At 44.3% G+C, this 27387-nt stretch overlaps 1 protein-coding gene across 2 annotated transcripts in view; it reads left to right on the top strand.

Moving 5' to 3' along the window:
* Positions 1-284: 284 nt before the first annotated feature.
* Positions 285-27387, top strand: part of LOC120405535 (cytochrome P450 4V2-like) — a 29176-nt gene continuing 2073 nt past the window's right edge. For both annotated transcript variants that reach the window (XM_039539173.1, XM_039539174.1), the window contains exons 1-8: positions 285-557; positions 9066-9178; positions 10849-10934; positions 21406-21596; positions 22041-22110; positions 24440-24566; positions 25868-26059; positions 27047-27149. In XM_039539173.1, coding sequence (XP_039395107.1) covers positions 347-557; positions 9066-9178; positions 10849-10934; positions 21406-21596; positions 22041-22110; positions 24440-24566; positions 25868-26059; positions 27047-27149 — 1093 coding nt within the window. In that variant the 5' untranslated portion in view covers positions 285-346. The remainder of the gene's footprint in view (positions 558-9065; positions 9179-10848; positions 10935-21405; positions 21597-22040; positions 22111-24439; positions 24567-25867; positions 26060-27046; positions 27150-27387) is intronic.

Raw genomic sequence — 27387 nt, forward strand, 5'->3', positions numbered from 1 at the left:
TGCGTCTGTCCGCCCTGATGCTTCCCACCTTCGTGGACTTTCCCCTGCCGTGTGGTCGTGTCACCCCCTGCAGATCCCAGGTTACACAGTGAGAACAAGAGCAGCCACAGATCACAGCAGCGTTTCCTTCCTCTGCTGCTACAGTTGCTGCTCTTCTCCCTCATTCAAACTTCTCTGGGGATCCCTCCTTCCCTGCCAATCCTTTGTCCCCGGCCTCTTCCCCTCGGGCTCCGCCTCCGCCTCGTGGAGTCCCCTGGCGCAGCACCCCAGCTCGGGGGCGGGGAGAGCGGAACTGTTCCCGGGACTGCGGCTCAGTGCAGGCCCAGCGGCCGGGCTCGGGGCAGCGATGGGGGCTCTGCAGCTGGCTCAGGAGGGGGACCGGCTGCTCTACTGGGGGGCCGGAGTCATCACTCTGCTCTTCACGCTGCTGGCAGCCTTCACGTGCCGCCTGCTGCTGGATTACCTGGGGAAGTGGAAGGCGCTGAAGCCGATTCCGGGGGTCAGCCCCTGTTACCCTCTGCTGGGAAATGCTCTGTTCTTCAAGCGCAAAGGGGAAGGTAACGGCCGCCCAGACACGTAGCGGTAGCTGCTTGCAAATCCCTCTCCCTCCTGCAGCATCCTCTCTCCGGGGTGACCGCAATGCCCCTGGGGATCAGCCCCGGCAACCGGGCGTACAGCGGTGTAAACATTTGTAAGGTGCTCGGGAAGTGGCTGGGGATTTCCGGGGGCTGTATAAGTAGGAGCTGGACTCGCCCCCTCACTAATTGTTGTTGTAGAATAACAGAGTAGGAGTGAGCTGTTCTTACGTTTTTCCAAGCTGCAAACAAAACCAAAACAGTTTAATACTCAGCATCCTGCTGCATTTCTAGATCCAGGCAAAACAGCCAGGCAGTATTTCCGAGACTCTACTTCAACCAACCAAAACCTCCCCCAGAAACCTCTGACAAGTCTTTATGGTTCCTGGGGTATTTCGCGAGCTATTTCCAATGAGTTTATAATTTGATTGTTGCTGACTCAAAGAGCCCGAGGCGGAGCAACAGTGGGGGTTCGTTGCCCGGTGTGCGTAGCACTAATTATCACACCAGGGTGGAGAAGCAAAACCAGGTTTATTTAAGCCCAAATAGGTGCCAGGGAGAAAAGCATTCTCAAATCCTGCACCCCGATACAAGCGGTTTTCCTCTCTTTATACAGAACTTCAGCTACGCATTCCCATTACCCCCACACTCCTCCTCTCCCCCCACCTTTCATTCCCATGCAGCAAATACACTTTGCAATAGCAATCACATGAAGCAGTTAAGTCATACTTGGCAAAAAACCACCTTAGCTCGTTAGCAACTTTTCTGTGATCAGTTATCTGTACTTTCCCACCGTGGGGGCTACGTTCTCATGCATATAACTTTAATTACAGCACCTGCTTTCCGCCTATCTTATTTAATATTGGCTACATCTAGTATCAAGCAACCTTACCACTGCAGTAATTAGCACATAACACAAAAGGTTACAAAAGTTTAGTAAGGCTAACAAAAGCACTTTACATAAAGGTACTTTGGGTCACATAGGCCCAAAGTCACAACTTTGGTTTACTCAGGCCTAGTGGCACCAACATGATTATAATTTGTTTCTTGAAAACAAGCTCTTAATTGTGATGTCCTGTCCCTTTAACTATTTGAGCACTCCCCTCTCCCCATTGCAAAGCCTCTGTTCTGTGTTACTTTCTCTTCTGCAGCCGTAATAATAGTTACTATGGCAGACAGCTGTGTTGCTTTCAGCTCCCCCTGTGTCTTGGTCCAAACGTAACATTATACTTGGACGAATTGTTTGTTTTTATTTTTACCAAATATTTCCTAACTGATGTCAAATATTTTTTAACATTCAAGAGTTCAAAAGGACATTTTGAAGTTTGCCTTTTTCAGAAGCTGCCTTTCCACCCCTGTATGCTTTGAAATCCATTTCTTGTCTTTCAACTAAACTTTAGATAGCCCTTGGTCAGCCTCTTCATGGTTAATGCGTTTAAAAACAACTGCCATGGTAGATGTTTTCCCGCTAGATTCTAAGGTAAAGGAGTCATGCTAAAGCGCTGGATAGTTACATAATTAGATGAGCCTCTTATGTTCCTAAGAATTATTGTTTCAGAACAAACTTTCAAAGTGTAGGCAGTATTTACTCCAAACTGGAACAGTTCCACATTACAGTGTTATGAATCCTTCATTATGCTCCTGTGGTTTTCAAGACAAATCAGACAATACTAGTTCTTTTTGTACTGTGAGAGTTTTCTATATTCCTATGAGTCTTAGTAAGGTGCTGAAGTTATTGTGCCTTTCTCCACAGTGAGATAGTAAAAATATCAATCTGCATGGATTTCTGTGCTTATTGTACCTGTGCAAATATGGGCTTTTGTGCTGTATTATTGAGCCTTGATTTTTTTTTTAACAAAAGGGCTCTTTCAGGTAAGTTGTACACCTCTACCCCAATATAACGCGACCCGATATAACAGGAATTCAGGTATAACACGGTAAAGCAGTGCTGCAGGCATGTGGGGCTGCGCGCCCTGGGGGATCAAAGCAAGTTCAATATAACGCGGTTTCACCTATAATGCAGTAAAAAAAATTTGGCTCCCGAGGACAGTGTTATATCGGGGTAGAGTACCTGAAGTGGAATGAAGAAAAAGGGTTATTTAGTTGCTTTAACTTTGCTGCAGGGTGGGTGTGGTGGTTTTACTGAAGAAGACAATACTATAAATGCACAGGGCCAGTTTCTGTCACAGACTTAGAAACAGGCAACTATTTTTGGGAGACCAGGTATGATTGTGACAGAGGACTGTTTGTAGATATCCTTGTATTGTCAGGAAGTTGCACACCCACATTAAGGTAAGTCACAAGACCTCGCCCCTTGGCTTCAGATTGTAGGCTCTGAGGGGCAGGGACTGCCGTTTAGCTCTGTTTGTGTACAGTGCCTAGCACAGTGGGGTCTAGTTCCATTACTAGGGCACCTGGGTGCTATGTTAATACAAATGTTAATACAAATAATAATAATAATTATTAATGTGCCCAGTCATCCCTTTATCCTTTGTAATCCTAGAAAAGCAAATCGAGGTTGTATTTTAGTCTTGTCAAATTGTTGTTTACATTACGACATTATTAATATATTGTTCTGTTAACATCAGCTTATTAATAACTGTCCAAAGTTCTAGGTGTGTTGCAAAATTTTGTAGGTTTAATGCTCTTGCTGGTGAAGTTTTTTCTTGTTGATGTCATTTGGGAAAACAGTAGGCCAGATCTGCAGCTGTATTCAATGGAGCGCTGCTGATTTACAACAACTGAACATCTAACGCAGTGAATTTTATTTGGTGTCTGGATATCCCAGCTTTTTGCTAAATATACAGGCTCAGTCCTGCCCTTCTCACACTTGTAAAATTTTCATTAAAGTATAGATTAAAATATAGTCTTGCATCTTCAAAATGCTTCTGTGGCAAAACAGAACTATAGTAGATGTACTATAGGTAAGAGAGAATTTTCCATTTGGCTCTGTTGCCAGCAGTTGCATATATTGGACCATGAGCTGCAAGCCGATCTCCTAGACAGACTCTAAATGACTCTGCTTTCTTTAGATGATATAGAAATAAGAGGGATAGAATAACTTAGTTTCAAAAACTAATATGGTTCTAAAGAGATATTAATAATGTTATAAATTGTGAGCTGTATTTCACGTTGTGTTCGTCTATCTGTAAAATATGAAGTCCACATTTTATAGAACTAAATAACTCCTGAACTTAGTATCTTATGTAATTATTTTATGTGTAATTAACATACATCTGTCACAACTCTCTTACTAGAGAAACAACAAAGTCCATTTATAGCACATTATAAATAACTGTTATGTAACCTCTTGGACCCTTCCCTATCTCCTGGAGCTAAGGCGAATGCAGCCGGGCACATTGGCTCCTCTCAGCACCTCCCACTCCATGGCCCCGACAGCTGCCACCACAGGCCTTCTAGATGTGGAGCTTTAAAGTTCCAAGCTGCCCCAGAGCTCTTTGCCGCAGTACAGCTACCATGAGAAACTACAATGGCCTGGACCTTTACACTTGGGCAGGGAACCCATCTAGAGACTCTGGGTCCCAGTTGGTGCACAACTCCTCACAAAGAGCAGCTTCTATTAGCCACCAGGCCAGCACAGGTCGTCTGGGAGTGGAGCTTTGAAGCACCAGCCCCTCAAGAGGCCTCAAAGACCCAGGGGCCCTTTATCCTTTAATCAAACTCCTGTGAGGGCCAATTAAAACCATGAGCAGACATTCCAGCTCAGAGCCCCGTGTTGGGGCCCCTTTAGATGAACCTCTGCTTGGGGTAGGTTGTGGTTGGTGGACTTGGCATCCTCCTCCCTGAATCCTCTGTTGCTGTGGCAAGAGACACTCTTCTCCACAGAACTGTCTCTAAGGGGCAATGAGGTGTTGTTGATGTCCTCACCTACACCCAAAGAGCCTTTTACTTGGGTGGTTGAATGTTCCCATGGACTTTTGCTTCAGGAGGTAAGACTGCACTCAAGCCTCTGTTCCAGTAGGTGGAAAGTGCAGCCCTTCTACATACTCATACACACAGAACCCTGCTCCTAACGGTAGCAGCTGTTCCCCCTTCCAAAAGCCTAACTGGCACAATCTCTCGGTTGATTTAGAAAGACCAGGCAGTGCTGCATCAAATCATACTTGGGTCAGGTTTGGAAGGTTATCTTCACAACCACAAGGAGCAGAAAGCATAGATTCTACAGAAACCAATAGCTCTCACTTAGGGAAGATTCCAGGTTTTCCTCTTTGAATTCCTGGCCCAGGGCCTGGAAACCAGTTATAGAGCGGACAGGTCTCCGTTTTGGAAATGTTATAGTATTTTATTTGGAAAGCCAATGAGTGTCTTTAAAAGCAGAATTTTGTTTTGATCAGGGTAAGCATAAATAATGCTTCTGTAGGAATGTCTTGCCAGTGCCAGGGAAATTTTCAAGGCTCTGGGTTGTTTAAATATGTTTATTTTGCATCATACATTCTGATGAAGATCTAGTTGTCAGAATTGCTCTTTTTACGTCATTTCTGACTTTGTTCTATGATATAAGTGGGTTAAAAAACCATACACGAGGGCCACAATCCTGCCATTTGCTCTGAACAAGTGCAGGGGGCTGCCTGTGTGGAATTCCTTGCAAGTTCAGGGCCTAAGACAGCATTTATATCTATCCCACACACACATTTATTTTAAAGGAGTCTTATGAAGGTTTCCAAGTCAAGCACTCAAAAGTTAGGAAATGCCAGCATTAAGGTTGGCTATGCAAACTTAAAAGAGCTCCTTTGTGTGTATGGATTATGATATAGACTTTAGTTACATGATCCCATACTATATTTTCCATTGGATCCTGGCCTCATTCTGCTGTAGGATGGACAGTGCTCAATTAATGAGCAGCTGTTCAATGTTTTATTTTAACCACACAGTTCAGTATGTTGCCATAGGCCGTATTTACTGCATGCTAGTCAAACTGTGATATGAAGGGGCTCTTCTATGATACTGATCACAGTAGTATCCATCTGCTTCCCAAACATTAATTAATTATTTTTTTGCATCACCACTGTGAAGTGAGAGGGTATTATTATGAGGAAGTGAGGCACAGAGAGATTAAGGTTAAAAACGTCCACTAATTTTAGGTGTCCAATCTGAGATGCTGAAGACGTGATTTTTTTATAGTACTTAACAATGTATCACCCTTTATATATTCAAGCACAGCTCTTGCTGACTTCAGCACTTCTCCTGAGCAGGCCTCACTTGGGCCCCCAGAAAATGAGGAACACACAATTAGTGACTACCTGTGGAAAATTTGGGTTAAGTGACCTGCTTAGCATCACACTATGTGGCAGAGGCAGGGATAGAAGCCAGTTCTCCAGGGCAAAATTCCACTATCTTAACCACCAGATACTCCTTTCTCTTCCTGCAACCCCCTGCCCTCATTCACTATGCATAGGGCCCTACCAAATTCACGGCCATGAAAAACGCGTCATGGACTGTAAAATCTGGTCTCCCCCCATGAACTCTGGTCTTTTGTGTGCTTTTATCCTATACTGTACAGATTTCACAGGAGGAACCAGTGTTTCTCAAATTGGGGGTCCTGACCCAAAAGGGACTTGCAGGAGGGTCGCAAGGTTATTTTTTTGGGGGGGGGTCGCGGTATTGCCACCATTACTTCTGCGCTGCCTTCAGAGCTGGGTGGCCAGAGAGCAGCAGCTGTTGGCCAGATGCCCAGCTTTGAAGGCAGTTCCCAGCAGCAGAGCAGGTAGCAGTACTGCAAACCTCCCTATAATAATCTGGTGACCCCCCCAACTCCTTTTTGGGTCAGGACCCCTATAGTTACAACACTGTGAAATTTCAGATTTAAATAACTGAAATAATGAAATTTATTATTTTTAAAATACTCTCAGCATAAAATTGATCAAAGTGGACCGTGAATTTGGTATGGCCCTACTATGCACCTTTCAACTTCTATAACAAATGAGGCACGGATCCTATAGACAGCAGATTCCTTCACTTACGTGGCCCTGAATAATCCTCAGAGCAGGTCCATTCCATGCACTGAATCAGGCATGGGGCCCATGGAAGAAATATGTGATCATGTAGTTAAAGACTGTGTCATAATATATATTCTTAAGGATACACAGGGAGCCTTAGCTCTGGCATTTCCTAACTTTTGAATGATTGATTTTGAGTCGACCGCAGAGTGATTGGGGATCGATTTTATCGCGTCTACACTAGACATGATAAATTGATCCCCAATAGATTGATCACTACCCGCCGATCCAGTCTAATTTCTTTCCACCTACCCCAGTTCCTTGTCAGATCTGTCTCTTCTCTCACCTGCTCCCATTTCCCCCTGGTTCCTTGTTTCAGTCTTGTGGCCAGAGAGTCCCAGGTTCCCTCCCTCCACTCAACCCTCCAGCTAACTGTATCCTAGTCCCCTATCTTCTCATTTCTCTCAATGATTCCTTGTCTCCTTGCCCAATTAGTTCCTGTCTCCCCACTTAACCAGTCTTAGCCTCCCCACCCAACAAATCCCAACATGCCCTTCCTTCCCTAGCTCCTAGTCTCCTTGCCCAGTCTTTCCTGGCCAATCCCAGTCAGAGTTTCTCTCCCCCCCTAGTCCCAGTTTCATGAGATCTCTTGTCCCAATCTACTCTTTTCCTTCTCTTCCCCCCTACCCCATTTGACTTTTGTCCCGTCTGCAGCTTCCTCCTCCATGCTGCCTGGGTACCAGCAGTACGGTCATGGAGAGCACAGAAGAGAGAGGCTCCCTGCTCTGAGTTATGGTGCCCAGTTGCACCCTGGGCTGAAGCAGCCATTATGGGTAAAGTTCTTTTTAGCCTCCTAACCTGTGGCTGGAGAGGGCATGTGCAGTCCAGTCCCATGCAGGAGCTGTTGAGGGGATGGAGGCATCTCAGTCACTGTGAGGATGGCACATGCATAGTGTGGTCACATGTGAGGGCAGGGAGGGGATGCAGCATAGCCAGTTGCTCTGTGGACAGGGCACATGTGCAGTCCTGTCACATGTAGGAGCTGTGAGGGTGGGGGGAGGAGGCTCAGTTGCTCTGTAGGGATGGCACGTACACAGTGTGGTTACACAAAGGAGCTGTGAGGGGATGGAGGAGGCTGGTCTGGTCACACACAGGAGCTGTGAGAGACTCAAGCATGTTCAGTGAAGAAGGAATCTTCAGAGATTTTTAGCTGTTAAGATCCAGTAAGTCTTTACTGAACACAGGGGCGGCTCTATGTTTTTTGCCGCCCCAAGCACAGCAGTCAGGCAGTCTTCGGTGACGTTTCTGCGGGAGGTCCACTCCGGTCCCGCGGATTCAGCGGCGGTTCTGTGGGTAATCTGCCAGTCCCACGCGTACGGCGTGCCCGCTGCCGAATTCCTGCTGAAACCGTGGGACCGGCGGACCTCCCGCAGAAACGCCACCGAAGGCTGCCAGACTCACGGCGACCGGCATGCTGCTCCCCCCCCAGCTTGCTGCCTCAGGCATGCGCTTGCTGCGCTGGGGCCTGGAGCCACCCCTAACTGAACAAATACAAAATGTGATTTTTCAAAGGCTAAAAATGATCAAATTTGGGTGGATTTTTAGTTGGATGGCACAAGGTACATTCCTGACACACAGTCCACTCCCCTGCGTGGAGATGTTAAAGCATTTAAAAGTAAAGGTCTCAAGATTTTTTTTAACATGAGCAAAACAACATATTTTTACTTAGCCTTGTCCTTGAAAACAACTGAATGGTTTTGGCTGAAATTTGGCTTGAGGTGAGCACCTGGCATGGGAAATTGCAACCCAAACTGTTAAAGTTTGGCAAAATTATAAGCAACTAAAAATGAGGCCTTATGGTGGAAAGTGTCCGGCAACGTTAATAATAGGTGGTGACACTCTGGTCTTTTGTGTAGAAATTTCTCTTGAATGTGGACTCTAGCATGATTGTGGAATGATCTATTAATCTGCACAATCTCATTTCCCCTTTTATCTCAGATGCTCTTGGTGCCATTTTAGAGGGACTCAGTTAAGGTCTTTAAAGTCAATCAGTAGAGGTTCTCTTGTACTTAATAGATGATCCTAAACCCCAAGGATTTATATTCCATCTATCATGTTGTTCAGAAAAATTAATCAGCGTGAGGATGGGCTTGTGCTAATGCACTGGGCAGGGAATCCGAAGAAATGTATTTAATTTCTAGCTTCGCCATAGATTTCCTATGTGACCTTGGGCAAGTCACATAGTTTCTTTGTGTGTCAGATCCCCATCTGTAAAAAGGAGATAAAATATTTCCTTTATACTCTCTTTCATTTGTCCTTTCTATTTAGGTTGCAAGATTCCTGTGTCTGTACAGTGCTTATCACAATCTCGACTGGAACCCCTAAGTGCTACTGTAATCAAAATAATAAATAAGTGCAAAACATACTTGTTTTGTCACAGTAGCAAAACTAACACTGCAGTGAACTCATGATCAATTACATGATTACAGAACTTCTGGGTTTGGCCCATTCAAATTGATTTTTCTCCCCACAGATTTCTTTAAACAAATAGTAACCAACTTAGAAGAATACAGGAATCTACCCCTGCTAAAACTTTGGATAGGACCATTGCCTTTTGTGATTTTATATCATCCAGATGCTGTGGAGGTGAGTGTTCCTATCTCATGTTTAATAGATTTGTTTGTACAAGTTAGACAATTTATGACAGTTATTCCCTAACCATATTTATACCTGCCTCTGGAAATTTCCATTACATGCGTCTAACAAAGTGGGTATTCACCCACGAAAGCTCATGCTCCACTACATCTGTTAGTCTATAATGTGCCACAGGACTCTTTGTTGCTTTTTACAGATCCAGACTAACACGGCTACCCCTGTGATACTTGATTCCCTAATTTAAAATTTTGTTTTTGTTTCATCTCCAGGTTTTATAGTAAACATTGAAAATGGCTGGTCATGAAGGGCAGATGACAGTCACCAAACTTCTTGTTACATCTAGAGCAGTGGTTCTCAAAGCCGGTCCACTGCTTGTTCAGGGAAAGCCCTTGGCCAGCTTTTTACTTGTTCAGGGAAAGCCCTTGGCCGAGGGACGTACTGGCTACCGCTTCCTGCTGCCCCCATTGGCCTGGAGTGGCGAACCGCGGCCAGTGGGAGCCACGATCGGCCGAACCTGCAGATGCGGCAGCTAAACAAACTGGCCCGGCCTGCCAGGGGCTTTCCCTGAACAAGCGGCGGACTGGCTTTGCGAACCACTGGTCTAGAGCTTAGGCTTCATGCAGGTCTCCTCCTCCTCCCTGCCTGCCCTCCCTGCCTACTTTTGTGCAGGTGCTTTATAACTCTAGGCACTCGGGGAGCACAGGGACTGCATGCCGGATGTTCCTCCCAGTGGTATGTTGCATGAGCTAAAGGGATGACACAAATCACTCCCTGTCAGTGCAACTGAGACACAATACCCCTGGTGTTCTCTTTGCAGGGGTGTGAGGGCCATCCCCTTTACTATGACAGCATGCAAATAGTGCAGTCTAGCCCTGAATGGTTTGTAGTTTGCTTTGAGATAAATTCAGAATTTCTTCTTCTGTGTCTTTTCATTGATTAAAAATGCGTCTATGATTCTTGACTAAGTGAGAGGAAATGTTTATCCAGGTTTTGGACTGTGGAAAACCTTGAACTTCACTTCGCATTATCAACATAACAGGTTCTGACAGCAGATACTGTGTTAATGATCCACTAGTTTAAAATGTCAGTGTTGTGCTATTATCTTCAAGGTACAGTTGTTTTTTTATTAGCAAGTGATATACGGGTGAGATACATTTTAATGTATTTATTAAATAAAATGCATACAAAAATCTCTCAACAGGACTTGAGGACTGATGGAAATGATATAATTTGCATCAATCAGATTAAAACTGAAAAAAGTGTTTTAATTAAAACCATAGGCATTATTTTATAAAGGAGGATGCATTATTTAGAGTAGTCTTAAGGTAACTCTGTTGTTCAGGTATCTCTTCTGCCACTGATTATCAGGACATCTGTTTATGTATTAAAATGTATAAAATGTGCCCACTACCATCAGTCTCTAGGTGTGTATATAATTCAGTCTTTAAATAGATGCCCAAGAAATTCAGGTTGACCCAGTGTCACCCTGAGACCCTTCTACTCTATGATTGTAAATGGGTGGTCAGGTTTATAGGAGAGCAGTCATAGCTTTGAATATATTTTGCAAATATCCCCCTCCTAAAAAATAGAATGAGTATACAGTGTTACCAACTTCTTCTTTTAAAGAGATATTTCCCCTCTGTCTTTTCTCCTGCTGGTAGGTTGTTCTAAACAGTTCAAAGCACATAGAAAAATCTTTTCCGTACAAATTTCTACATCCATGGCTTGGCACAGGACTTCTAACAAGGTATAGTAATATATAAATAGAGTCATGTACCTTTAATGTTATGCAAAGTTAAATTCTAAGATATAATGTATATTTACTGCCTGAAGACTAGAATGTGTTATATTTTATTTGCTAATAAGCAGAGTAAAAGCATAATTATGGTCTGAATATTAGAATCTAAAGTACAGACGCCCAAAGAGCATTATATTGAACTTGATTTGATCCACCGGAGCACGCAGCCCTGCCCGCCCCCAGAGCACTGCTTTACCGCGTTATATCCAAATTCGTATTATATCGGGTGGCGTTATATCATGGTAGGGGTGTAGAAACAACTTTTAATTCTTCAGCAAAAGAATATCAGTCAATTATAATCCAGCAATATCAAATATTCTCTCCACACAAATGACACATGTAGTCTTATTGATGTACCCCTCAGCTGTCCTCAGACTCAGCTTCATGAACTTCAAGGCGAGCCATGTGCAAGGGCACCCACTCGAGGCTCCGAACTCCTCACCCATCACCGTTTTGTGTCTCTCTCCTTCCTGATGAGGTTTTTCTAGGCTGCACAGTTCCCTGCCTATACTGTGATATTCCCAGCAAGCCACAACTGCCTGAACAGGCCAGTGTCTGTATTTTGCTTTTTCTCCAAAGGCTATAGACAGTTGAATTGCACACCGTTCTACGTTCCCACACAGCTCTTTCTAAGCAGGCACATTTATTTTTAAGGTGAAAGGATTACAGGGAAAACATATTCAAAAGAATAAAAGAACCTACACACATGCTGAAAAGCTTACCAAAGATGACCCCCACCGTGCCCTACTCCAGCAGGGGCTTTGGTAGGAATCAGTCCTTCCAATCCCACCAAAGGGTTTTTCTGTAGTGACAAGTTCATTACAGCTTTTGCTCAGAACAGGCACAGCCATGCATAGGTTCATCTTTCCTTTACACAGCTTGGTCCTTTGATTTTGGGATTCAGAGATTAGGGAATCAGCTGATGATTGTCCTGTCCTTAGGGTGCAGTTGCATAACCGTGGGGGTGGGGGTGGGGGTGAAATTTGCATTCACCTCCCCCCTAGATATTTCCTAGGAAATCCATTTCACTGGTATTATCCCCAAAATCCATTTTTGTCTGCCACTTTGTTCAATATAGTCATTTGATCATCCAAGCCCACCACCATTCATTTAATGCAATGGACCCTAAAGATATGTAAACTTAATTCACTAAGGTCTCCCAAGTATGTTGCGGGAAATTGCCATATCTGTCACACTTGGGTTAAACTAAAGTATGTCAGTCCTCAGGAGACTGTTGTATGCCAGAGGCAGAGAACAAGAAAGACTGACCAATACCCAAGGCCCTTGCAATGGCAGGGAATTGATTAGGTAAGCTATGCACAAATGATCTTCGTTGGTGATCCACACATTGTGCTGTGGAGGATGGCAAAAATGCCCAAGTACCTTTCCCATCTGACTTGGTGATTCTTTCCTGACCCCAGATCTGGTGATCAGTTTGACCCTGAGCTCGGGTGCAAGACACACCAGCCATTGTCAGAGAGAGGATTTTCTGTACGACTCAGACCAGTGGTCCACCCAGTCTGGTGTGTTGTCTCCAGTAGTGGCCAATCCTTGATGTTTCAGAGAAAGGTGAACCCTCCCTCCCCCACCATACACTACAAGAAATCTGGCCAATTGTGCATTGGGAAAAAAATTCCTCCCTGATGATTACAGGTGACTGGTGAAACCCTGAAGAATGAGATTTGATTATAATCATTGTCTTACTACAGAGCTGCAAGTGTAAATGAATATGCTGAGGGCAATGCAGACACACCTGTTTTCCCCATGGTCCATGAAGAAAAGGGACGAAGGGTGGGATTCATAAATTCACAGATTCTGAGCCCAGAGAGCCCACAATGACCATCCAGCCTGAAGGTGGATTAAAACATATTTTTTAGAGAGCTATAGAATCTCATTTTAAAGACTCCAGGCAATGGTGAGTCTACCACCTATGTTGGTAAATTGTTCCAAAGTCTAATTACCCTCACGGCTAGGAAATGGCATCTTATTTCAAGGTTGAATTTGTCTAACTTCCAGCTATTGGATTGTGTTCTGCCTTTGTCAGCAAGGCTGAAAAGGCTCCCCTCTATCAGATATCTTTTCCATGTGTAAGTACCTGTGCACAGTGATCAAGTCACCTCTCATCCTTCTCTTTGATAAGCTGAGCAAATTGATCTCATAAAGCTTCACATTGTAAGTCTTGTTTTCCAGCCTCTGGTTTATTTTTGTGGCCCTCCTTCAAACTGTCCTTTCCCTCCTCTTCCTCCTCCTCCACTTGTATTATCATAGTGCCCAGGAGCCCCCGTCATGTATCAGAACTCATTGTGCTACGTGCTGGGCAAACATACAATAAGAAGACAGCCCCTGCTCCAAATGTCCTTCTTGACATCCAAGGATCATACTAATCCTTGTTACCACAGCATTGCACCAAGAGCTCATCTGGAGGTGATTTTCTATGATGACTGATAAGTCCTTCTCAGAGTCACTGCTCTCCAGGTGACCCTCCTGTAGGTATAGCCTGCATTCCTTGTTCCCAGAAGTATTATCTTTCATTTGGCTCTCTTAAAACACATTTAGTTGGATTATGATTACTCTGTAACGGTAACCTGTCTGCCTGATTATTGATGACCCTACCAATGTTTGTGTATCTGCAAACTTTACCAGCAAAGATTTGATATTATCATTTACATCACTGATAAAAATATTGAATAGCTGTTGACCCAGAACCAATCTCAGGGGTCTCAGCTAGAAATGGTCTCACTCACTAATATATCCCCATTAGCAACTACATTTTGAGATGTCAGTGAGTCAGTTTTTAATCCATTTAAAGTATGCCCTGTTAATGTGATATTTTTAATCAGAATGTCACGTGGTATTAAGTCAAATGCCTTGGAGAAATCCAAGTATACTATATTAACATAGTTGCCTTTGTCAACAAGAACTGTTCTCTTAAAAAAAAAAAAAAAAAAAAGACAGCAGATTATTTTGATGAGACCTACCCTCTATGAAACCATGTTGACTGCCATTAATTATATTTGTAGCCTCTAATTCTTTTTTTAATAAGAGTCCCAAATTAACCATTCCATCATTTTATCTGGGATCAGCATTAGGCTATCCTGTGTATAGTTCCATGGGTGATCCCTTTTTCCCTTTCTAAATACTAGAACTAGGTTGGCCATGCTCTAATCCTTTGGCATTTCCCCTGTTCTAAGATTTGTTAAAAATTAACATTAGTGGTTGAGAGAGCTCCTCAGCTAGTTTATTTAAGGCTCTTGGGTGTAAGTTATATATGGATTTGGAAATGTTTAATTTAAGCAGATGCTGTGTGACAGGGTAGACTAGGCCCAGAGGCCCCCTGCTGGAGGCCTTAGGGTCCTGCAACACCCTGTCCCAGAGAGGAGCAGAAGAGAAGTGCTGCAAGGGAGGCAGTCAATCAGAGTCTGCTGGAGCAGCCAATCCGGGGCCAGAAGGGCAATATAAAAAGGAGCAACAGGCCCAGAGCAGTCAGCTGCTGCGTGGACCTGTAAGGGAAAGGACTAGGTTACTGGCTGTCTGAAAGTAGAGCAGGACCACAGACAGCTCAGTTTGGGCAGTGCCTGGGGGCAGGGGCGGCTCTACCGTTTTGGCCGCCCCAAGCAGTCATGCGCGGGAGGCGCCCCGGAGCCGCGGGAGCAGCGGACCTCCCGCGGGCATGACTGCAGAGGGTCTGCTGGTCCCGCGTGGCTCGGCTGGACCCCCCGCGGCTGTGGACGGTTCGGGGATCCCGCGGCTCCGCTTGAGCTGCCGCAGTCACGCCTGCGGCAGGTCCGGTCGTCCCGGGGCTCCGGTGGACCTCCCGCAGGCATGACTGCGGCAGGTCCGCCGGCCCAGCCTGCCGCCCCCTAGATTTGGCCGCCCTAGGCACCAGCTTGTTTTGCTGGTGCCTAGAGCCGCCCCTGCCTGGGGGAGCTAAGGAGGAGCTCCTGGCTGGCTGCTGGGACTGAGCCTGGGGAGGGCTGCAGGAAGATAGTGTCTTAAGGGAGGAAGCCCTGGGGGCATGGCCCCATATCAGGGCCGGGACTACTTAAAGATTGAGCTTGGGGAGGGGTAGAGAGACAGGCCTCTGGTGGACTGTATATCCTAGAAAGGGTCTGTTCTGATTCACATATAGACAGTGAGTGACTCGGCCAGAGGGCTGAATCACTGGAAAAACCACCTGAGAAGCCACCAACAGGGGCCACCAGAACTGAAAGACTGCAGACACATCCAACCAGAAGAGAGTGCTCGTGAGAGGTGAGTGTCACTGCCTCACAGCTGCTGCATGGTTCCAAACACAGAACAGAAATATCTGTTGAACATTTCTCCCTTTTCTGCATCAGTATTTACAATTAAATCATTTACATCTAGCAATGTTCTTATACCTGACATAGGGTTGTTTTGCTCCTAATATGTTTAAAAACCTTATTATTGTCTCTAACCCATTTGGACATTGATATTTCATATATTTCTTTATCTTCACATATCAGTTGCCTACATTTTTAACTTGTATTCATTGCCATTTACTTCCCCTTCCTTCTATCCTTTAAATATTTGTGTGTGTGTTTGATTGCTACTTCTACTTTCTTCTCACGTTTTTCGCCTTCCTCCGAAGCATGGGGCAGGGGTCGCTTGCTTAAGGAGTGGGTGGATCGGCTTATGTGGCCTGCATCTTGCAGGAGGTCAGACTAGATGATCATAATGGTCCCTTCTGATCTTGAATTCTATGATTCTATGATCACTTTTAATTTGTAGCTCTCAAAGAGCCTTTAAAATAAGGGTAAATATTATTCTCATTTTACATATTGGGAAAATGAGGTACAAAAAGGTGAAGTGACTTTCCCAAGGTCATCTAGCAGAATATTGGCACAAAACTCCAGGTCTTCTGACTCCTATTCCAATACCTGATCGGCTGGACCACACTGCCTCTCTGCAGGACTACCAAGCAGCTTAGATGCAGAGCAAGTGGCACAATAAATAGCTCATTTTGAAACCCTGGGGCTCAAAAGAAGGAGAATAGTGCGCATGTTGAGCACTACTGTATGGGGGATTGGAGCAGGAGAATCCTTCCCCACCCTTCAAAGCCGCAGAGCAACTCCTTAGCCACCACCGTAACATTGCATTCATTATTAGGGCCTTTTGTTCTTTGTAGCAAACTAGACCTAAATTCTGCACAAGGTATCTGAATTCAGCACCTAACTCCCCTTTGGGAAGCACACCCTGAGCACCGTGCCAGTTATCTGATTCAGAATTATTAATTTCTGCCTTCATTTATGCTCTTAGAACTTTATTGTTCTTAGAACTTTAGTGTGGCTGCTGATGTGTAATGAAAAGCAAGCTTGCAGACAGAATCTGACTCACAGTCAGCTTGGATTTATGTGCTATATCAAATACATAAACACACCACCTTTATCAATTATACGCACTTATCACCTCTGCTGAAGGGATAGTCTCCTATTATTATGAATCATGATTATTAGGGTAATGCCAAGGGAGCAACCAATATCAGGGCCCCTTTTTGCTAGGCACCATACACATTCACAGCAGTAGATACTCCCTTCCCCGAAGATGAGCTTACAGTATAAGTAGACAAGACAGACACAGGGTGAGGGAAAGGGATGTAACCCACAAGCAAAGTGAATAATGTGGAAGCACAAATGTCATACTAGTGCTATAATTTGTTCTGAAGGAGGCTAGGAGGAGATTCACACAAGGAAAAAGGCAGGAAAGGAGAGTGATGAGAGGGATAGAGCAGATGAGAAGAGGGAAGGGAGAAAGGTATATGGGGCAGGTGAGATGTGGAGGGAAGCTGAGGTATAGAGACATTAGCTGTTTGCTCCAGACCCTTCCCCCAGTCAGCACAAGGCAAAGAAAGTCCAGTCAAAGCTGTGGAAAATATTATCAGTGTTCATGGGTGCCTGCTTCAGTTGCTTCTGCTGCTGCTCTGCTGGCTTAGGTCTCTGGCTGGCTCCTCTCTGCTGTTTTTTTCTCCAGAGGATATGTGCCTGAGGAGGGAAGGCAACTAATGTCTACTGTGGATGTCTCCCCTGTACAGTTCTGGGGATGGCATTCATGAGGGAGGGCTGGCCCTGGCTAGGCCCCACTTTACTCCTCCCCCAGTGCAATAGTACCCACTTATGCTATTCTGGAAGCACAAGTCTAATATAGGTATCTGCCATTTCTGATCTTTTGTAAATATTTTGGAGATTATTTCCCCCATAATGTTTTGCTGTTTAGAAACTCAGAATGAACTAACATTGTGGCTGGATCTCAGCAATGCTGCATTCCTGACTTTCACTCTATAGACATTTAAAAAATAGGAGATTTTGGGCACGGGGTCTGGGGTTGTGGCTGTGAGCTCCCCTGCTTGAAACAGGAAGATGATGTGTTCCCTGCTGAAACCATCTGAGACACAGGCTAGGACTCCTCTTAAGACTGCAGCAGGGATTCAGCATAAGGAGCAGACAGGCTAGAGTAGCTGAGGAGAGAAGGCCCACTGGCTCCTTTGGCCAGGCTGTGTTGTGATGGTGCAAGATCAAGCACATCCATACCTCAGAGACTAGCAGTAGTTGGGAGAGGGGACAGGAGAAACATCAGTGACACCCACTAGACACCCCAGCAGGAGGTGGAATAGATTTGGCCCACCCCGGAATGAGCGAGATGGCTTTGGAGGCTGGTATCAAGCACCCTGAAAGAGCTTTATGGGAGGAGGGAGACTAGTTGGTCTCATTGCAATAGAAACAGCTATTTGCAGGGGACAGGGACCACAGAAACATATACTTGGACAGTCATAAGAATATAAGAACAGCCATACTGGGTCAGACCAAAGGTCCATCCAGCCCATTATCCTGTCTACCTACAGTGGCCAATGCCAGGTGCCCCAGAGGGAGTTAACCTAACCGGTAAATATCAAGTGATCTCTCTCCTGCCATCCATTTCCACCCTCTGACAAACAGAGGCTAGGGACACCATTCCTTACCCATCCTGGCTAGTAGCCATTTATGGATTTAACCTCCATGAATTTATCTAGTTCTCTTTTAAACCCTGTTATAGTCCTAGCCTTCACAACCTCCTCAGGCAAGGACTTCCACAGGTTGACTGTGCACTGTGTGAAGAACAACTTCCTTTTATTTGTTTTAAGCCTGCTGCCCATTAATTTCATTCGGTGGCCCCTAGTTCTTATATTATGGGAACAAGTAAATAACTTTTCCTTATTCACTTTCTCTACACCACTCATGATTTTATACATCTCTATCATATCCTCCCTTAGTCAGCTCTTTTCTAGTTGAAAAGTCCTAGCCTCTTTAATCTCTCCTCATATGGGACCCGTTCCAAACCCCTAATCATTCAAAATGTGGGCGTACCATGGATTTATATAAGGGCAATAAGATATTCTCCGTCTTATTCTCTATCCCTTTTAGAATGATTCCTAACATCGTTTGCTTTTTTGACTGCCGCTACACACTGTGTGGACATCTTCAGAGAACTAGCCACGATGACTCCAAGATCTCTTCCCTGATTAGTTGTAGCTAAATTAGCCCCCATCATATTGTATGTATAGTTGGGGCTATTTTTTCCAATATGCATTACTTTACGTTTATCCACATTCAATTTCATTTGCCATTTTGTTGCCCAATCACTTAGTTTTCTGAGATCTTTTTGAAGTTCTTCACAGTCTGCTTTGGTCTTAACTATCTTGAGCAGTTTAGTATTATCTGCAAACTTTGCCACCTCACTGTTTACCCCTTTCTCCAGATCATTTATGAATAAGTTGAATGGGATTGGTCCTAGGACTGATCCTTGGGGAACACCACTAGTTACCCCTCTCCATTCTGAAAATTTACCATTTATTCCTACCCTTTGTTCCCTGTCTTTTAACCAGTTCTCAATCCATGAAAGGATCTTCCCTCTTATCCCATGACAACTTAATTTACGTAAGAGCCTTTGGTGAGGGACCTTGTCAAAGGCTTTCTGGAAATCTAAGTACATTATGTCCACTGGATCCCCCTTGTCCACATGTTTGTTGACTGCTTCAAAGAACTCTAATAGATTAGTAAGACATGATTTCCCTTTACAGAATCCATGTTGACTTTTTGTCCAACAATTTATGTTCTTCTATGTGTCTGGCAATTTTATTCTTTACTATTGTTTCAACTAATTTGCCCGGTACTGATGTTAGATTTACCAGTCTGTAATTGCCGAGATCACCTCTAGAGCCCTTTTTAAATATTGGTGTTACGTTAGTTATCTTCCAGTCATTGGGTACAGAAGCCGATTTAAAGGACAGGTTACAAACCATAGTTAATAGTTCCGCAATTTCACATTTGAGTTCTTTCAGAACTCTTGGGTGAATGCCATCTGGTCCTGGCGACTTGTTACTGTTAAGTTTATCAGTTAATTCCAAAACCTCCTCTAGTGATACTTCAATCTGTGACAATTCCTCAGATTTGTCTCCTAAAAAGGACGGCTCAGGTCTGTGAATCTCTCTAACATCCTCAGCTGTGAAGACTGAAGCAAAGAATTCATTTAGTTTCTCCGCAATTCATTTAGTTTGCATCCCATCACCTTAAAAGCTCTGTGGGAGATGAATCCTCTTCTTTGAGAAACGTTTGGTAGATGACACTGATGTAATAAACTGAACATTAGGCAGTAACTATCCCTAAACCTCACTTTTCTACATAGTGGAAAAAGGGGGTGTAGCATGGGTGCGGCTCCCTGGCCCCATCCCAAAAGGGACAAGTTACCCTTACATGTCCACACTGCCCACAGGTGTAACACGGCTGGTGCTCTACCCTGGGCCTCCTGGCCCCAGCGCTGGGTTTCTCCCACCAGTCTCAGCGATCTTTTGGGAACTCCCTCCGCAGGAGTTTCCCCAGGGCCTGCTGCCCCTCTGCTAGCCGCCCCAACTGTGTTTTCAAAGTCCACTGTACCTCCCACTGTCTCTGCTGAGTCTCCCTGAGCTCTTGTACAAGTCTCTCCAGCCTCTCAGGCTGTCGGAATGCCCCTTTCCTCAGGGGACCAGACCCGGGAGCCCAGCCTGGAATGGCACAGGAACCCTCTGTGAAGAATACCTCTGCTTATCGGGGATTCATCACCCCTTTCTTCTCTCTGCTTGGCAATCGTCCCAATCCTTGCCTTGCCCCTTATATCGGGGCGGACTGCACTTGCCTGCATTCTCCACCACTGTGTAGCAGGTGACGACTCACCAGCGCGGCACCTCCCGCTGGTCGTCCAGGAAATTAACTTTTTCAGCCTTGGAGCGCCCTCTGCCGGCTGGTATCCCGCATGCCTCAGACCCCCGTGTCCCTCCGAGGCCCTGGTGCCCCTTTATCATGGGTGCTGACCCCTGGCAGTACCCCCACTCTCTGGGTCTCTCCACCCAGGGGAACCCCCAACCCTCTATCCCAACCTTGCCTCAGTGTCTACTGCCAGTGACCATCTAGCCCCTGCACACTGGGGCAGACTGCAGTCTGTAAACCACTCACCATCAGCAAGGGGTGGGGTTGGACCTGCTGCCTTTGCATACCCTGGGCTGCACCTCTGTAACCCCACTACCCTTCCTGGCCTTTACCAAGGCTTGCAGCCTGGGGGTTTTCCAGCCTGGAGCTCCCCAGCTCCTCTGGCCTTTCCCCAGCCCTGCTCCACTCTACATACCCTGCTGAGCTCCCAAGCAGCTAGGCCCATTTCTCCACAGCTACAGAGACACTCTCTGAGCTCCTGGCCCACAACCATTTATAGGGCCAGCTGTGGCCTGATTGGGGCGTGGCCCCAGCTGTGGCTGCCTCCCTCATCAGCCTAGTCTTTGGCTTGCAGCCCCAGCCCTCTCCCAGGGCTGGCTGTAACCCTTTCAGGGCAGTAGCGGGTGACCATCCCGTAACAGGAGGGCAGCCACCATTTACGATTATCAGTGAAGATGGGCTTACCTTAGCCGGAGCTAGGTTGCTAAACATTTAACAAGGGACTTCTTATTTACCCTTCTCCTCACCCACTTACACCCAAAGTGCCTTCTCAATGTGAGCCCTTGCCTTAGGGTAACTTTTTGTTCACCATATTTGTCTTGCAGCAGCTACAGTTAGCACCAAGCTGTTAGTAGCACTGTATGATTACAAGAGTTTTGTAGCAAAATGTACTTCCACTTTGCCCCTTATGGTGAGCGGTGCTGGCTGCAACTACCAACATTAATTTATATATGAAAAATGTTACAAGTCATTAGAGCCACTCTTTACTATCATCAGTGAAGACGGACTGACAAAGACTACGTGGTCTACTGGCAACATTTGAAAAGATTATCTGTAAGAATCTATCTACCAGTTGTAGCTACTCTAGTGCCAGAAATTGTATATTCACTGATCACTTCCACAAGCAATTAATTGTTTCCTTTTTGATGAGGTTTTTTATACTTAATTTCCAACTCTTTATTTTGTAGCACTGGAGATAAGTGGCGTTCCAGAAGGAAAATGATAACTCCCACGTTCCACTTCACAATCTTAGCTGATTTTCTAGAAGTTATGAACGAACAAGCCAATATTTTGGTTGATAAACTTGAAAAGAATGTTGACAAAGAGCCCTTTGATTGCTTTCTAGACATCACTCTCTGTGCCCTGGATATAATCTGTGGTAAGTCCTGGTGATGATTCAACAGTTGCTATAGAAGTGCTGTAAATGAGGACGAGACTACAGCTGTCCACAATGCTACAGTTCCATTTGTTGAGATAATTGACATAAAAGTCCTGCTGGTCTTCCACCACTATTTTTGTATTATCAACACTGAACACATCTTTTCTGTTTTAATTATGTTTGTGTCTATCTGAACAATCAAATATTGTGTTATGGAGTGGAACAGGGATATGGAATCTAACTTGAGGGAGAGTTAAAGGAACAGGAATATTAGGACTAGACTCGCAAAGAGAGTACACATTTTTTAAAAAGAGAAACGCCATGAGATGAGGCTGTAAATGGCTGCAATGCTTTCATGCAACACCTGGCCATATGTTCGCAATGTACTTTTAGCTTTTCACCCAGCTAACATATTCTTAATAAATTTCTCTTTTCTCTTTCTAGAAACTGCGATGGGCAAGAATGTTGGTGCGCAGAACAATAGGGATTCTGAATATGTCCGTGCTATTTATAAGTAAGTCTAGATCTTTCAAGTCTGTCTTATAGTTTTGTTGGTGTAGGATTGAGAATGCCACTGTCAGCTATAGCACCTCAAATCTTTCTAAAGCAAAATCTGGTAGGACAACCAGGCCTGCACAAGAGCAACAGTTCACCTACGCACAAGGCCCACTGTGCAAGTTAGGTCTTTCATTGCCCATGTGTGGGGATGAGGGAGTGTATATGGAGGTAGAGTGGCAGGATGATGGTAGAACCTATGAAGGCTGTACGTGCACAGAAGAGACCTCTGTAATGGCTCCACAAGGCCAGCTGCTATAACATGTGAACAGGTTGCAGTTGCAAATTGGCCTTTCCATAGCTAATATTGGCTGGACTAGTCACCACAGCTCCTTTGAGCCTTCTTTGGTGGGGGGGGAATGGGGAGGAGGGGCGACACTGAATCTGTATGGCACATTGAGCCCAACTCACCGTTGATTTGCACCTTGTATAAACATTGACACAATGCAAAGTGGGTGTGAAATGATGTCAGGTTAGAATGGTAATGTTTTTCACTCGTCGTGCGTTAGTGTAAAAGACTACAGGAGGTGCAACACAACAGTGAAGTGAGAATAAATTAGAGTCACACCATAGCAGTGTAAAGTGACCTTACATTGGGTGTAAGTGTAATTTATTCTAATTCCAAGGCCCCTTTTTATTGCCACAGCTGTATAAAAGCGCCTTAGGCCTGGTCTACACTAGGGTGGGGGGTCGAACTAAGGTATGCGACTTCAGCTATGCGAATAGCGTAGCTGAAGTTGAACTACCTTAGTTGGAACTTCTTACCTGTCCAGACGCCATGGGATCGAACTCCGCGGCTCCCCCGTCGACTCTCGGCGGTGGAGTTCCGGAGTCGACGGGAGTGCGTTCGGAGTTCGAATGATCGCGTCTAGATTAGATGCGATAGTTCGAACTCCGAGAAGTCGAACGCTACCCGTTGACCCGGCCGTAAGTATGGACGTACCCTTAGTGACCATAAGCATCAGACCATACAGGTCTACATTAGATTATATTAGACCAAGCATTGCATTGGTAATACAATGGTTTGTTTTGTGACTGATCCTATTGCAAATGCAGATCAATATTGTGGACTTCAGTAGAGTTATTCCAGATTTACATTAGTGTGACCAAGGGCTTGGCTACACTTGCAGATGTGCAGCGCTGGGAGTTACAGCTGCCTTTTTGTAGGGAAAGCGCTGGAGTGTGGCCACACTGACAGCTACCAGCGCTGCAATGTGGCCACATTTGCAGCATTTGCAGCGCTGTTGGGAGTGGTGCATTATGGGCAGCTATCCCAGCGTTCAAGTGGCTGCAACGTGCTTTTCAAAAGATGGGGGTGGGGTGGAGTGTGACAGGGAGCGTGGGGGAGACAGAGAGAGTGGATTTTTGGAGCTGACACTGTGTCAGCTCCCTGCCTTGCAAGTTCTAAGGACTGGAAGATACACAGCACCAACCTTCAATCATTTTAAAAGTTTGGACCCCTTCCCCCACCCCTCTCTTATTCACTAAATGCAAATAGCCTTCATACCATATAAGCAGCTTCTCCAAAACGGACCCTCCCCCCCCCCCCCCCCCCGTGTTGCTTCTCTCCTCAAGCAAACACTAGCTGTGAACATTCCAAAAGAATCCCTCTGCCTGCCTCTGCTGGAGCAAACAGGAGCTGTGTTTGTTTTTTAGATAAGCAGCTCCGGGAGCCCGGAGTTCACAACAAAACAGCAGAGTGGCTGAACAGGCATTCTGGGATACCTCCAAATACTTCGGAGGCCAATTACAGCGCTTTTGGTGGCCACACTTGCGGAGCAGCACTGCATCACCAACGCTGCAATCCTTATACCCCAGGCAGAGCAGGAGTACAGCCAGCGCTGCAGCCAGGGAGATGCAGCGCTGTATGTGCCTTGCAAGTGTGGACGGTGACTAAGTTGCAGCGCTGTAAACCCACCACCAGCGCTGCAACTCTCCAGTGTAGCCAAGCCCCAAGAGAAAAAGTTGGCCTTAGGGTTTTTTTTCATAGTGGCAAACTTCTTGGATTAATACTGATTTGTATGGGAAAATAGATTTCACTGGACAGAATAATTTCTATAAATAAAAATGTGAAAAGTATTATAGCTGGTACTGAGCATTATAATTAATTAAAAGTGGATTGAGGGCATCCCTAAAGATTAGACAAAATGGTTTGTGTCAGCTACATCAAGTGGTACTTGCATCATCCTGTCCAGGACCAGGAAATTTAGACCCTATTAGACTCTTGTGGACATGTTGTGAATATGTTTTTAGAAATAAATATTATAATGCTATTTTTGTTACCCTAGGATGAGTGACCTCATTCATCATAGACAGAAGTCTCCTTGGCTTTGGCCTAACTTGATGTACCCTATGTTCCAAGAAGGAAGGGAACATAATAGAAGCCTCAAGACCCTTCACAGTTTTACTGACAACGTAACCAGTTATTCCTTTTTCTATTGTGTTCCCAGCAATGAAGAGAAATAATGTAGTAAATCTAGAGATTCCAGATTGTGAATGTGGTGACAGAGAATCAGCCATTGGGAACAGCGCCTTATCTGTGGTACATATATAATAGGAGAACTGAATGTTTATGATATTCAGTCCCTAAAGAAATCCTCTGAAGAGGAGAGAGAATGTGACTTAGAACTTGTTCCTTGAGTGTGGGTTTTAGCCAATGGGTCCCCCTCACATGGTAATAGTATAACTTAGTTGTAACTGGTGGTTTAAAAAAAACAAAACCCCCAAAACAAACCTAGAATCATTCTAATTGCGTTAACATACAATGTTCTGAACATTTTTAAATAATTGTAGCACTTCACCCTAAGGCCTGTAACAGCTAAAATATTTTAAAATGGCATTCTGCTTTGTTCTGGTGCTTTGTCCAGTACTTAAATATTTCAGTTCAGATCTGGAATTTTGAGAAAATGATAGAAATTTGGACTGCATGGAAAACTTAAATATAAAAACCCCAATGAATACACTTCAGGAAGGAAAAAATACATGGAGATGACCTATTTTTTATAAAAGTCCACTAGTTTCTCTTAATTTTAAATCCATAGAAGTAACATCTGATTTTAATTCATTTTCTCCAGCTATAATGGTGTGCTTAACATGGGTTACCAGTCAAATCCTGTCTTTCTTTCTATAACAACTTGATGCTGATTTGCATTCTGTGTGAGGCACTATCACTGTACAGTATTATAATATTGCTTACTACAGACACGGTGTTGAAGACTCAGAATCAAAGCAAAGAGCCAGCATGGACCTAAAAACTCAGATTCTACATGATTCACAACCCTGACCTGTGCAAACTCAGTGTACAATAGGAAAACAAATACTAAGGGGGTGGATATAGATGTCGCTTAATATCGCCAACCAGCGCATAGTATGGAGTCAGCGGTAGAGTCAGTCTTTAAATATCTGGGATAAAAGTTATTTTAAAGTATGTATATTTTAAAGTACCTGTATTTTAAAGTAGTGGCCACACACTTAAATGGTGGAATCTAAACTGTTGAAAAAATAATACACTGCTACCTCGATATAACGCCACCTGATATAACACCAATTTGGATATAACGCGTTAAAGCAGTTCTGGGGGAGGGGGCTGCGCACTCCGGTGGATCAAGGCAAGTTCAGTATAACACGGTTTCGCCTATAACGCGGTAAGATTTTTTGGTTCCCAAGGACAGCGTTATATTGAGGTAGAGGTGTATATTGATTTATTTATATCTAAGGTTATTGCAGAAAAAGCCCATGAAATAGAGAACCACACACAACAGAAAGATGACTTTGATGACAACTGCGAACAAAGTGGGCCCAAAAGGAGAAGGGTTTTTCTTGATATGCTTCTCAGTACAACTGATGATGAAGGGAACAAACTGAGCTACATGGATATTCGAGAGGAAGTGGATACTTTCATGTTTGAGGTACTCCAACTAAACTGAATGGTCCCAATCTCTTCCCACAATGAATCTCTTTATACTTCTAATCACTTTTGTTAGCTGTCTTTGGATCCTTTCCATTACACTTATATCGGTTGTGATACAGGATGAGTGGAAATGATCACACTGCATCTGGTTCCCTGCTGTACTGCTCCAGTTTTCTGCTGGTGTAAATCTGTACTCCTGGAGACAATGGAATTAATTTTACTGTGGTCACTATTATTCTATGTCATAATTAGAGTACATTTGATTAAAATTAAGCTTGTACTAAAATCTGTTGCTAGTGAACATTCTCTTGTTTTCTTTAGCATATAGTACCTGAAAGGCTGAGTTTTATTTTTGTAATATATAATCTTAGCAAAAATTAAATTGCTTTGCCCTCTTCTGATAATTGATGTTAATACTGTATATTTTATCGTGGGATAGGAAAGATAGTGAGTAACTAAAAAGTCAGGTATACTTACATTTCATTGTAAAGCGGTGAAGAAGTGCAAATGCCCTTCCAACAGATGACTGAGGAAAAAATAGTGACTTTAAGATTGCTATATAGTGTTTAAATTATTGTGACTGTTGAGAGAGATTTAGTGGGTCAACAAGTTTATGTCTACAAGGAAGCAATAGCAAACCTCTTCCTCATAGAGACTGAAAGTGGAGGAAGACCCTTCACCCAGCCAACATAGAAAAGCTAAGTAATAGAAGAGGGCTGGCAAACGGACTTCTGATTATTAATTATTATGATTTGCTTCAGTTTTTTTCTTATCTTAGTCTCCATCCATCCTATTACATAACTGGTTATTTCTTGTTCAGTCTTGGGTACCAAATTGTTACATGATTCATATTGTCTTACCCTTTCTTCTGTATCTGTACAGTTAGGCTACACCACTATGATATCCCTAATTCTTTGTATATATTTATCTTCATATGCATGAGGACAATGCAGATCTGAACATCTGAGTAAATCTGTACTTCTAGGGGCATGATACAACAGCTGCTGCTATGAACTGGGCCATCTACTTACTTGGATGCCATCCTGAAGCCCAGAAGAAAGTTCACAGAGAATTGGATGAAGTGTTTGGTAAGTTTCTACTCTTTCCTTGGATGTGGGTGTGAGTTTGCATGGTACAGGATATGGTTTACATATTCATTTCTGTATAGAGGTTTAAAAAGGCAAATAAACCACAGAACTGCCACTGTATGTGCTGTAACTCTTCTGCGGAGAACTCAATGTCACTAGGAGTTGGTTGGATGCTAAGGGAGTGGTGACAAATTTCAGTACTCAGATTGTAGGCTTTTTGGGGCAAGAACCATCTCTT

Source organism: Mauremys reevesii, linkage group 5, assembly GCF_016161935.1.
Source record: "Mauremys reevesii isolate NIE-2019 linkage group 5, ASM1616193v1, whole genome shotgun sequence".
Classification (NCBI taxonomy): Eukaryota; Metazoa; Chordata; order Testudines; family Geoemydidae; genus Mauremys; species Mauremys reevesii.